This window comes from Hemiscyllium ocellatum, chromosome 22 (genome assembly GCF_020745735.1).
Source record: "Hemiscyllium ocellatum isolate sHemOce1 chromosome 22, sHemOce1.pat.X.cur, whole genome shotgun sequence".
Taxonomy (NCBI): Eukaryota; Metazoa; Chordata; class Chondrichthyes; order Orectolobiformes; family Hemiscylliidae; genus Hemiscyllium; species Hemiscyllium ocellatum.
This window is the reverse complement of record NC_083422.1, coordinates 19,133,186-19,146,338: the sequence shown is the minus strand read 5'-3', so window position 1 is coordinate 19,146,338 and position 13,153 is coordinate 19,133,186. Positions and strand designations below refer to the sequence as shown.

Sequence of the window (13,153 nt, the reverse complement as noted above, 5' to 3'; positions counted from 1 at the left end):
GATCAGTTTGGATTCCTTTACACCCATAAACAGGGGAAGATACTGTCTATGACATTACAGTCAAACATCAAGAAATAAAAAAGTTTTACTTACGGTCAAACACACAGGAGATCATTGGAGCACTTGCTCCGAAGATGGAGTCTGCAGTTGGTGATTTGTCGCCATCTTCACCTGAAACGGGAGCCTTAAGCAGAGAGCATGAAAATTTGTCTAGAGTCACTTTCATCCCTATCTGCATAGTTTCACACCATTGCCACAGTACAGAAAAGAAACAGGTTTTAATTTTCAGTTGCCACATTCAGCATTATGCCACTTTGGTGAAACAGATATAAGTGGGGCTAGTATATACAATGGGACGTCACTGGTATTTATTCACATCAAGGCTGATGTCAGTGAATAGGAATCAGTGAGCAGGAGCAAAGTCAAAATAATTAAGCTATGTCTTTTATATATTTTTAAAATTTCTTTCATTAAATTTTTGTTCACAAATAGGAATGGAACATGGAGTATTAGAACTTACAGAATTTTAAAAAAAAAATGCTTTCTGATGATAGAAGTCTTATGAAACCCAACCACAGCAATGACACTTCTTGCGTTGGGAAACTGATTAACTTCAGGTTGTCATATTTCGGTTTACACTTTTGGAAATACAATGCCAAGAGGTACTGTTGGACTGATATTTGTGCACTTGTGACAACACAAAGACAAATATCCACCCACAAATCTTGAATTACACAACCACCACCTAGGAGATCAACGGTATAGAAAGTAGATAAAAACAAAGACTGTAGATGCTGGAAACCAGAGTCTAGATCAGAATGGTGCTGGAAAAGCACAGCAGTTCAGTCAGCATCCAAGGAGCAGGAAAATCGAAGTTTCGGGCAAAAGCCCTTCCTCAGGAATGAAGGTATAGAAAGTGTAATGGCTGTGAAGCAATATAATCACTTTTGTTGTACAGGTCAAACCCTGTGCTTCCTTTAACAATCTGATTTTGTGGTGTTTGGAATACAGTATCACATTCAATACCACAATAACCAAAATTTAAAAAGTCCTTTATTAAAAAGGACACTAATTAACAGACATACACAAGGTCAACTTTTGTAATAAGATACTTAGTGATATCCCATAATTTAATTAATTAAATACATACAAGTTTTAGAGACAAAAGACATTACCACATTTTTAAACAGAAATCCTAGTTGACTTACAAGGGCACCTTCGAGTTTGAAGACTGCAGCAGCTCCAAGTCGGCCAGATGGAGCCATTTTCCTTCTCCATCTTCTGCGTCGATAAGTATCTGATTTCCGCTGCTTTAAGTGAAAGTTCCAACCAATCAGAGAGGCATATTCCCATCCTTCTGAATCCTGGCCAGGTGTGTGGCTCTGAAGGCCACATGAATTTAAAACAAAAAGGCAGAAAATGACATTTCACGTCAATAATATTCACACAATGCCTATAATCGCATTGGCATTTTAAAACCCGAATTAACATGGTTTCCGTATTTGACACTCCTTACACACAAAACAGCAAAAATACATCCACTCAACTACATGAATAGACAGGTTTGAGGTTGCTTTCTCCCTGTGACCTCCTCCAATTATAAATCAGATTTTAAAAGGATAAATATTACAATGGATCGCATAAATAAAACTTAAGATTACTCCCATACCACTTCATCATGATAAATAAGTAGCTTTAACATTGCTCTAACACCTGCTCCAACTGTTATAAATCGAGATGTGCTGTCGGACATACCTTTGAGGTTTGTACTGATTGATCATCTTTTTTTCGCCTTCTCACCCAGCGCCTGCGCCTATGGGTGTGGTACATTTTCTCTGTGGAGACCCAAGATTTGGGTTTGTCATCTGGAGGTATAGTTATCCCATACTCCCAGCCTGCAGCATAAAGAAAAGGATAAAAAAAAATTTAAAAAAGTTAATAAAAAATTAAGCTTTTAAAATTCACCAAACGATTGAAGCATCAAGTTGCAAATTGAGGAATAACACTATTTCAGTACATCAAACCCAGGGTGAACACGATAAGTGACAAACTCTACAGATTGTAAATCCCACAGCTCCGCAGGTATGTATAATAAAATGTGATGAGCAGATTTAACCTTTTTACAGAGCTGGCAATAAAACCAAGTTTATTGATTTGTTTCAGCATTTTTAGACCAGGATGCAGCCTGTGATTTATGTTACCAACTTATGAAAGCTCTACTTTTTTCTTCAAATTCCACTGTTGGAAAGTAGACACATCTGCACCCACCCAGACCCAGCACCCTGCTTTATCCCCATAACCCTACATTTCCCACCTGGACATCCTTGGATGCTATAGGCAATTTAGTATGGCCAATCTACCTAACCTGTGGGAGGAAACTGGAACACCCAGAGGAAACCCATACAGACATGGGGAGAATGTACAAACTCTGCACTGGAAGTCACCCAAAATTAGAATCAAACCTAGGCCCCTGGTGCTGTGAAGCAACAGTACTAACCACTGAGGCACTGCCCCTTTTAAAAAGATAAAAAGGTGAACAGAGTTGAGTGAAGCACTATGATTATTGTGGTTCAATACAACAGAGCTTGGTTAGTGCCAGAGCTGTGCTAGTAGCTTCTGATGTGCCCAGCGATGACAACTTTCAGAGAGAGCTGCCCAGATTTTGCTCTGGTTGACAAGTAATACTTTGTGACAGACTAGAGAAAAGTGTTATTGCTCTCCTTACAGGGGCAAAGATTTCAGAGTGGTATTGATGCCAACAATGGAGAACAGGTGGGAACCTGCTATCACGGAATTGAAATGAATTGCAAGGTGCAAATAAAGGGAAGTTTGACAAGCATCTGAAGGAGAGGGAACAGGAGTTTACAATGTTGGATGTAGATGAGGAAATATGAGGGGAAGGGAGAATGAAACTTAAATGATGGCAGTGACTGGTTGGGCTAAATGAGCAGTTTCTATGTTGGATCTCCCACATATTTGGAATTAAGGTGCTTTGACTGTTTAACTATTGTTAGCAGGGCCAGTCATCAGAAAGTAAATCTCCAAGTATAAACAGCAAGCTGGAGGACATTTCCCACCCCCCCCCCTCAGAAGCAGTAAGTTATGATTAGGAATGTACTGCCTGGAAAAAAAAGGAAAAATGGAAAACTGTATGCCATGGGTGAAGAGCAGGGTAACCAAATGACTATTCTAAAAGCTAGCACAGAATGGAGTGAATGCAGTTGCTCTGATGTATTATTGTATAAAGCGAATGACACAAAAGGACAAAGCTGCTGACATGAGGTGTCAAGCTGCCAGACCTCCGACATTCCTGGTAAGAATTCATTACAGTTCATTCTATTTAACTAAATTTACAACTTAGTCAAAAACAAGATTTAGAATCAAAATATTGTTAAGTAACAATAATTTATAACAAATCCCAGGAGGTGTTGCAGTACATGAAAAGCAATCTTCAACAGCACCTTAGATTTGGTGTGAATTTCCTTGTCCTGTCTCTCTTATGAGAAATTATTAGGAATAGATATAAATCATAAATCAGCATAAAGGTGGGTATCATTTGGCCCACAGTTTAGACAAAATTCAGTTCATTCCACTCTTTCCCATATTCGCACAAACCTTCTTTCTCCCCGCCCCCCCCAAGTAATTATCTAAGTCTCTTCAAACACTACCTATTCTATTTAGTACCTGGTGAGACAGTGCATTCCAAATCCTAACAATCTGTTGTTTCATGATAAATGCTGGCTGTAGATCTTTCACCAATTACCTCAAGTCTGTTCTCTCCAGTTACCATCCCATCAACAATTATTAATGCTTCCCTTCACTTATTTTAAAAGCTTTCACAATTTCAAACAGCTCTTTCAAATCTCCAAGCTCTCTCTATTCCAAGGAGAACTACTCCAGATTATCTACGGAATGGCAAATTCCACACCGCTGACAATTCTGGTAAATCACTTGCATATCGTTCTCAAAGCTTTCACATCCTGCATAAAATGGGGACTCAATTTGGCATTACCCAAACAGAAGCCAAATTAGTGCTCAATTAAAGCTGCACGTATCTTCCAGGCCTTTGTACTCTATGTCTCTACTTTCTAATATGACCACAATCCCAAGTGTTCAATTAACGGCTTTGTTAACTTGTCCTGCAATCTTCAAAGATTTGTACACAAGCAACCCATGTCTCTCCCTTCCTGCACTAATATTGTACTGTTTGGCGTACACCATCTTTCCACATGTGTGCACATCAAATTTTATTTGCTGTCAATCCACTCTACCAGAGTGTCTACATCCTTTATTACAGTTCAATAGTTTGGGGATGGGGATGCAGGTTACATTTAATAAATTGACAGATGACCCAAGGGCAAGCAAAATGATCAAAATCAAAAACTGCTTGCTTCTTCAACTGGATGGCAATGGGAGATAAACATTTGAAGCAATTTTTATTAATTGAAAATTCTGGAAGAATTAACCAACATTATCCCCTCCAGAGACACCTCCACTGTACAAAACATTTCATCTAATAATGGATTGGTATCAAATCACCTTGTTCATCCACAGCACGATTGACATCATATTCCCATTCTTCCAACCAATTCCAGCCTGGTGGACACTCAATCTCCTCTTTTGATGAACTCTTTTCACCATTCTATGAGAGAAGCAAATAAAGACTTTTTAAATGGAACTTTTCACTTAATTGGCTTAGATACTGTTAGCTTGTGTAACTATGCAGTTTTTACACTGATGTCAAGCTAGTGGTGTGAGAGAAAACACGAATTATAGAAACCAAAAAAGCTTGGATAGCCAGATGCATAGAAATTGCACCAGGCTCTAGTTTTCCAGAGCTTAGTTCAAAAATTGTCAACTTGGGAATTTAATATTTCAGTTTGCAATTGACCAAATGGCACTCAAACAGATCTGGATGCTCTGGTCCCACTCTGTCATTAATATTGTGAAAATACTATTTCAATGCAAGTATTCTAGTACAGCCATAACACTGACTGCATTGCTGGGATACAAATGCCACTAAGGGTGGGGCAATACCTGCAACTTGGAAACCTGGAATATGTAGGCTTTGCTGAAAAGCATTCAGTTGTTATGTTGTCAAACAACCAGAAAAAGGTGTCTAAAAAAAACTATTAGCACTATACCAGAGCCATTAAGAGTGAGTTATAGGCCCGGTCTATGCAATGTGGAAGCTTACACCAACTAGACTGGCAAGATTTCCAACATCACTAAAAAGATTGCAATTAACATTCAAAATCCAATCAAAATAAACACACATCTGCTCAGCTCAGAGCACTCTCATTTTCATGCCCCACTCCATGACACGAGTATAAAACTCAAGGCTGACATCTGGGCAATACTGACGGAGTACTGTACTGTCAAAGGTGCAATCTTTCAGACAAAATATAAATCCACATCCCATCTGCTTATTCTGATATACAAGGGGATCTTTTCCATACAATGTAGGTGAAAAACAGGAGTTCTCTCACGCCAATATTGATCTATCAAAATGACAGGAACAGATAATCTGGACATTATCCCACTGCTGTTGCAGTTTGCAAACTGGCTTTTCTGTTTCCTAAACTGCAACAATGAGTCACTTCAAAACTACATATTGGCTGCAAAGTACTTTAAGATAAAGAAATTCAATAACACCTCTAACTTTCTGCTTTCTCTCAATTACATGATCTATTCCACACAGAAGTGAAGAGTAACAAAATGAGAATATTTTGAAACTGTAATACACACCACATCAGTGTAAGGTTCCTCTGCAACTTTCCACTCAGCTCCAGGATAGCGAGAGTTATTTTCGTAAATTTCATCAATAAACTCAGTGTGACCAGCATCAGCTTCTGTTAGCAAACTATTAACATAAATAGAAATGAACCAAGTTACGATATGATATATGGCACGTTCTACGTTGTTTGCTAAATGCAACCCTTCTGCATAATCTTCTCATCCCAGAGGCAGTGGGCTTGGAAACAGGAAACAAAATTAAAAGGAAGAGGGATGGTGACCAGGGGAACACCAGACACTGGCTGCCTCCCTGTCTCTGCCTTAAGCAAGCTCTGGGCAGAAAGGCCCAAGCCTTGACCATCTTTGCTCCCAATTCATGACCAGATAAAGGCATCATCTGGTTCGAGTCACAGTCAGAGAAGCTCCAGGCGTAACGGGGAAGAGTCAGCCTGTTTGGGCAGTAAGTTCCAAGTGGGCTGGGTGGGTGTGGGTGTCAGATGGTGTGACTTGTGCACACAAAAACTCAAAAAAAGGAGGGATGAATCTAGGCAGGGGATAGCTGCTGAGAGCCAACCCCCTAAATCTTCAATTTCCAACCCCACATGCCTCCCCAAATAACTGGTCTTTCCTGTCAGCAATCCTACATACCTTCGGCCTGACAAGGTCCACATCGACCCTCCGAAGAGTATCCCACCCAGACCCCATTCCTCATTACTCAGGGGGTAAGCGCTGAGTAATGCGCCTAAGCTGCACATCCCTGAATACTATGGGCAACTTAGCATGACCAATTCACCTAATCCGCACATCTTTGGATTGTGGAAGAAACCAGAGCACTCAGGGAGAACATGCAAACTCCGCACAGTTACCCGAGGCTGGAATCAAATCAGGTCCCTGGAGCTGTGAGGCAGCAGGACGAACCACTGAGCCACCACAGAGTCCAGATCAAATGAGTGACTGTGGTTCCCAGCCAGTGGCAATGGCAGCTAAAAAAAAAGGACATAATTCCTGTTCAAGGAGTACATTCACTCAGGTCGAGGGAATAGGAAAATGGTTTGTAAAGTCTATTAAAGAGCAAATGCTATATCAAGGCAAAGGCATGAGTGTTGAAAGATTTCTGAAGGATTGTACCTTACTCAAATGGTTTCAAATTTCAATCAAAATTAATGCGGATTAAATAAGGAGTCACCAGGATTTGAAGGGGTGTGTGGGGAAGACTGGAGGAAACAGCAGAAACTAGACAAAAAAGAGGCCCGAATTTTCCACTCAACAGTGAAGAGTACGTCAGCCTGAGGGCAGATCAGAGTGGAATTTTCCACAATTCTACAGAGCTATGGAAGGCAGTCAAACAATAACTAAAGAAAAACTTGGCCAGAACATCTAAAACAGTGGGCTAGATCCGTTATTTTGTTCTGATTTCGTTTGGAATTGAAACTTTCCATTTTTATTCTATGGAAGAATATATTTATCTCAGTTTTAACAATGGAACAAAATAATAGGATAGGGCAGAGAGGTGGGGTGTTGGTAGTTGGTGGAGGTGAGTCACGGCACTTAGAGCAGAAGCTTAACATATCATAATTCATTGAGCGAGACTAAAAAATATAATGTTTTCTTCCAAACTGACACAGGGTAAAATGTTCCTTAAATAAGATACAGATTCTAATGTTCCTGCTCCACAGAGGCTCAGTGGTTAGCACTACCGCCTCCGTGTCAGGGACCTGGATTCAATTCCAGTCTCAAATGACTGTCTGTATGGTGGTTGCCTATTCTCCCAGTGTCTGCATGGGTTTCCTCCAGGTGCTCCAGTCTCTCCTCTCAGTCCAAAGATGTCTAGGTTAGGTGGATTAGCCACTGGAAATACAGGGATTTGGGATGTGGGGAGTCTGGGTGGGACACTATGGAAGATTGGTGTGGACATGTTGGGCTGACTGGCCTGTTTCCACATCATAGGAATTCTATCATCCTGCCCTAAACTAACTCAGAATTGCCAATCGCCCTACTTCTCATCCACCTCCACTGGTTCTGGACCTCTTATTGCCATTCATTCATTCATTCTCATTGAAATCATTCTCCAATCTTTCCACGATCTCACTTCAATCACTTTTGGAACGTCCATTTTTTTTAAGCTGTTGAAAAATTACGAAGAGGAGCAAGGGAGTTCCAAACTCACTTTGAAAGGTTCTTCAGGAATCTTCTATTCTGTGCCGTCACCTCACCCATATCAGGTCCATTTCCCAGACACTACCTCAGCTTCGGGTAAAAAATGAGGTCTGCAGATGCCGGAGATCACAGTTGAAAACGTGTTGCTGGTTAAAGCACAGCAGGTCAGGCAGCATCCAAGGAATAGGAAATTCGACGTTTCGGACATAAGCCCTTCATCAGGAATGAGGAGAGAGTGCCAGGCAGGCTAAGATAAAAGGTAGGGAGGAGGGGCGATGGAGATGTGATAGGTGGAAGGAGGTCAAGGTGAGGGTGATAGACCGGAGTGGGGTGGGGGCGGAGAGGTTAGGAAGAAGATTGCAGGTTGGGAGGGCGGTGCTGAGTTGAGGGAACCGACTGAGACAAGGTGGGGGGAGGGGAAATGAGGAAACTGGAGAAATCAGAGTTCATCCCTTGTGGTTGGAGGGTTCCCAGGCGGAAGATGAGGCGTTCTTCCTCCAACCGTCGTGTTGTTATGTTTTGCCGGTGGAGTCGTCCAAGGACCTGCATGTCCTCGGTGGAGTGGGAGGGAGAGTTAAAGTGTTGAGCCACGGGGTGGTTGGGTTGGTTGGTCCGGGCGTCCCCGAGGTGTTCTCTGAAGCGTTCCGCAAGTAAGCGGCCCGTCTCCCCAATGTAGAGGATGCCACATCGGGTGCAGCGGATGCAATAGATGATGTGTGTGGAGGTACAGGTGAACTTGTGGCGGATATGGAAGGATCCCTTGGGGCCTTGGAGGGAAGTGAGGGAGGAGGTGTGGGCGCAAGTTTTACATTTCCTGCGCTTGCAGGGGAAGGTGCCGGGAATTCCTTCGTCAAAACTCCATCCCATATTCCCAATTCCTTCGTCTCCGCCGCATCTGCTCCCAGGAGGACCAGTTCCAACACCGCACAGCCCAGATGGCCTCCTTCTTCAAGGACCGCAGATTCCCCCCAAACGTGATCGACGAAGCCCTCCACCGCATCTCCTCCACTTCCCGCTCCTCCGCCCTTGAGCCCCGCCCCTCCAACCGCCACCAAGACAGAACCCCACTGGTTCTCACCTACCACCCCACCAACCTCCGTATACAGCGTATCATCCGCCGTTATTTCCGCCACCTCCAAACGGACCCCACCACCAGGGATATATTTCCCTCCCCTCCCCTATCAGCGTTCCGCAAAGACCACTCCCTTCGTGACTCCGTCAGGTCCACATCCCCCACCAACCAACCTCCACTCCCGGCACCTTCCCCTGCAACCGCAGGAAGTGTAAAATTTGCGCCCACACCTCCACACTCACTTCCCTCCAAAGACCACTCCCTTCGCGACTCCGTCAGGTCCACACCCCCCACCAACCAACCTCCTTCCATATCCGCCACAAGTTCACCTGTACCTCCACACACATCATCTATTGCATCCGCTGCACCCAATGTGGCATCCTCTACATTGGGGAGACGGCCGCTTACTTGCGGAACGCTTCAGAGAACACCTCGGGGACGCCCGGACCAACCAACCCAACCACCCCGTGGCTCAACACTTTAACTCTCCCTCCCACTCCACCGAGGACATGCAGGTCCTTGGACGACTCCACCGGCAAAACATAACACGACAGTTGGAGGAAGAACGCCTCATCTTCCGCCTGGGAACCCTCCAACCACAAGGTATGAACTCGGATTTCTCCAGTTTCCTCATTTCCCCTCCCCCCACCTTGTCTCAGTCGGTTCCCTCAACTCAGCACCGCCCTCCCAACCTGCAATCTTCTTCCTAACCTCTCCGCCCCCACCCCACTCCGGCCTATCACCCTCACCTTGACCTCCTTCCACCTATCACATCTCCATCGCCCCTCCCCCAAGTCCCTCCTCCCTATCTTAGCCTGCCTGGCACTCTCTCATTCCTGATGAAGGGCTTATGCCCGAAATGTCGAATTTCCTATTCCTTGGATGCTGCCTGACCTGATGTGCTTTAACCATCAACACATTTTCAACTACCTCAGCTTGGCCTGTGCTAAACAGACTGAGCAAGTCTTGTGATACCACTACCTTTCATTGCACTGCATTTTGTGGAGTTTGCTGCCACCACCTGGCAGAGAGCTGGCATAAGCAAAGCCTTGTATTGTTCTCGTCACTGTTCTTTAAAAGTTCACTATTAAAGTAAGGTGAGTAAACGCCTTCTACTGGACTAAAACGTTTGAGTTTGCACTAAGACGATTTCCCGACAACTGGGAGAAGTATAACAAACATTTGGTTTAAGAGTTTGGTGGGGGACGGGAGATTTAACAAATTTGCCCTCGTTCAGGGTTTGCAGCTGAACTTTTGCTGGGAGGGGCGGGTGGAATGCGACTGAAAGGAATTTGCAAGATCAGGCACAATTAAACATGAGAATTCCCAGCTCTTATACACTGCCCAGAATGGCCAATGACACTGGTGCACAGAAGAATAAAGCAAACTGCTTTTCTTCAGTAAGTTGTTTTCTAGATTAGGTCACATGAATGAAGCACTAAGTGGTACTGAAATGGATAAAATATTAAAATATTTCTGACCTTTTTTCAGGATCAACAAACCAGTTGTCTTCCCATTCCCAACCTCTTGGGGGCATGAATCTTTCTTTCTTCAGCTTTATTTTCCCTGTTACATCTGAAAACTTGTGGCGACCGACAAGCCCACTGGTACCCCATTTGCCCAGCAGTTGTGCCTGGTTTTCATACTATGTGCAAAGAAAGATTAACAGGCATAAAACACGAGAGGATTAAACGTCTACTCCTAATGAGATATAATGGTCAAAGTGTTAAAAGTAGAGTGGACATTAAGTAGTCAGCAATTATTTCTCCATTGAGGGGAAGGTATGAATTAGGTCACTGAGAATAAACTCGTTCTTTGAAAGAAGGTGCATCTTGCACCACAATTATAAACCCCAATTTGTCTCGTACACTTAAGTGTAACTAGTGGCCAATTTACTTTGGGAAAGCATGCGCTAAAAGGAGATACCTAACTGTTCCAGGCCTCAGCCAATGGATTCCCAACTTTAAGCAAGACAACAGCTTTAGCTCAATACATTGGCTGGATTTCTTCCCATTGCTATAAAGGAAATGATCTGAGTACTGCCAATGACAGAGGGTCAAAAACAGTACCGTGGGCCTGTATATAAGGAACAAACCTGTTGGCACTGACAGCGTATCTGAACGCAGCACTTTAGCGCAGCCCAGTTAACACTGCTGGATAAGCCAATGTATTGCAAGAGTATAGAATCCCATGGATCATCAATGCACAAGTTCCGTGGCAAACATGTTCTCCTTCACCAGCTCCCCCCACCTCAATGAATCAGCACTTTGCTAATCATGGGAAGGGACTATATTATAATGGCAGGGATTTTAGATACTCAGCACAGACCAAAGTTCAGGAATCCTGCCCATTGATAAGAAAAGTCACATGCCACATTTAGGTATTTTAATTCTGCTTCTTTATTAACACCTTTGATGTAAAGATTGAAAATAAACAGCTTTTGCTTACCAATTCAGAAAATACACTGAAAGTTCCTTCAGAAAAACTGTTGAATTTGCTCTCAACAGCAGAGAGGCCAAGCCAAAATCGGACACGTAGCTGAATTGGAATTTTGGTTCTTTTGTCTTCCACATACTAGAGAATCAAAAGGGTTTAGACAGTGATTCCATTGAATAGTTTCAGGCACTCAATCAATTTACGATATTGTGACCTTGAAAGTCTAAGATATCATTTCAATTTTCAAACTTCCTCTCCACAGCCAAGGCTGTGTAATTATAACCACGATCTGCACAAGTGAGGTTTGCTCTTCCCTTTCAGCCTGAGAAGTGATGGACTACTGTCAAAATTTTCATCTTAAAATAGGAACCAGCATTTGAGAAAAAGGTGAGGAGAGATAGGTAAGTAAAAAGGAACAGAAATTGGTCAGTTTTTTTCTACTAACATGATTTTTGCTGGACAGTGTGTGTAAGTGTTTGGCAAAGACAGGATTGACTGGTTGGTGATATCTCCCACAATCAAATAACCTACAGATCTTCCTTAATTAATAAACAGGCACTTGGTTCAGAAGCTGTCCGACACGTGGAATAGGCTTTAATATACATTAGATTCAGGAAGCCAAAAAAAAAGTATGTGGAACTGGGCCTAGGATTAAAAAAAAATCACATCTGCAATATCCATCAAGTGCTCCTAAATTTCTAAAACTTCAGAAAGACTAGTGGAATCACTGGAGGGGAAAAAAAAAAGCAGGGCAGAGGACTGAAGTAAACGCCTGGTTAACAATGATCAGAACAAGGGATCACTTCAGACGTTTCAACTCATTACTTTCAGGAGACAAATTAAAAGGAGAATATGGAGGGATCTTTGCAAATACTAAACCGCAATCCTAACAACAATGTGGCAGCTTTAGGACGAGTACTATATGACACTGTAGTACCACAGTGGAACAGATGTCAAATCAATAATGGCGTCTTTATCAACTGCAAGCAAAACAAAATATACAACATAACACAAAAGACCAATCATTGAAATTTATCTGGAATATACTTTTGAAGTCAAATTGACAGCGTCAGACAACTGCAGAGGAGAAAAGTTTAAACATTTGCACAAAACGGTACAACAACATGCCGAAGAACAGCCAAGGAGGTGGAAAGTAAAACAGCTTCTCATGCAGCAACAACAGAATACAAAGTCAGGGAAGAGGTTGTGTGTCTATGACCCAAATATGGATTATATTTAATGGGCAAATCTCAGGAACACATACAAGGGCATAGAGTTCATTTCTATTTTGAAGGATGGATACTGGACTCTAAACATCAACTCTGCTTTCTTCCCATACATACTGCCATGCCCACTGAACTTCAACTGTTTCTACTTGATGTTCTGAAAGACTTGGCTTTTCAAAGCAAAAATAATTTGTGCATTCTATAATACTATGAAGGAAAGAGCTCCCATTAAATGAAAAGTGCCAAACGAACTCTACCTTCAAGAATATGGTTCGTGTTTTTCCACAGTATTCACCACAGGCTTCTTCACTAGTTGTTGAGTAAAGCACTTCATGAGCTGGGATTCTTGCATATGCAATTCGTTTCTCGTCACAGATCATCCAAACGATCACATCTGGCATGCTATTCTGTGGCTGTTAGGACAAACCAAAAAAGAAAGATGGACCGTTAAAACAGGTTTTGATTAAATGGACCACACAAAAACGTTCATCTGTCAAATTCCAGCTTCCCTTTGTTAGTTAGTAGG

The 13,153-nt window shown here is 42.6% G+C and overlaps 1 protein-coding gene across 5 annotated transcripts in view; it reads right to left on the bottom strand.

Moving 5' to 3' along the window:
- LOC132826230 (myoferlin-like) overlaps positions 1–13,153 on the bottom strand; it is a 229,815-nt gene that overhangs the window by 128,768 nt on the left and 87,894 nt on the right. For all 5 annotated transcript variants that reach the window (XM_060841916.1, XM_060841912.1, XM_060841913.1 and 2 more), the window contains 8 exons: positions 12,885–13,040; positions 11,414–11,539; positions 10,447–10,610; positions 5,749–5,863; positions 4,540–4,642; positions 1,756–1,895; positions 1,209–1,382; positions 94–184 (listed from right to left, as the gene is read on the bottom strand). In XM_060841916.1, coding sequence (XP_060697899.1) covers positions 94–184; positions 1,209–1,382; positions 1,756–1,895; positions 4,540–4,642; positions 5,749–5,863; positions 10,447–10,610; positions 11,414–11,539; positions 12,885–13,040 — 1,069 coding nt within the window. The remainder of the gene's footprint in view (positions 1–93; positions 185–1,208; positions 1,383–1,755; positions 1,896–4,539; positions 4,643–5,748; positions 5,864–10,446; positions 10,611–11,413; positions 11,540–12,884; positions 13,041–13,153) is intronic.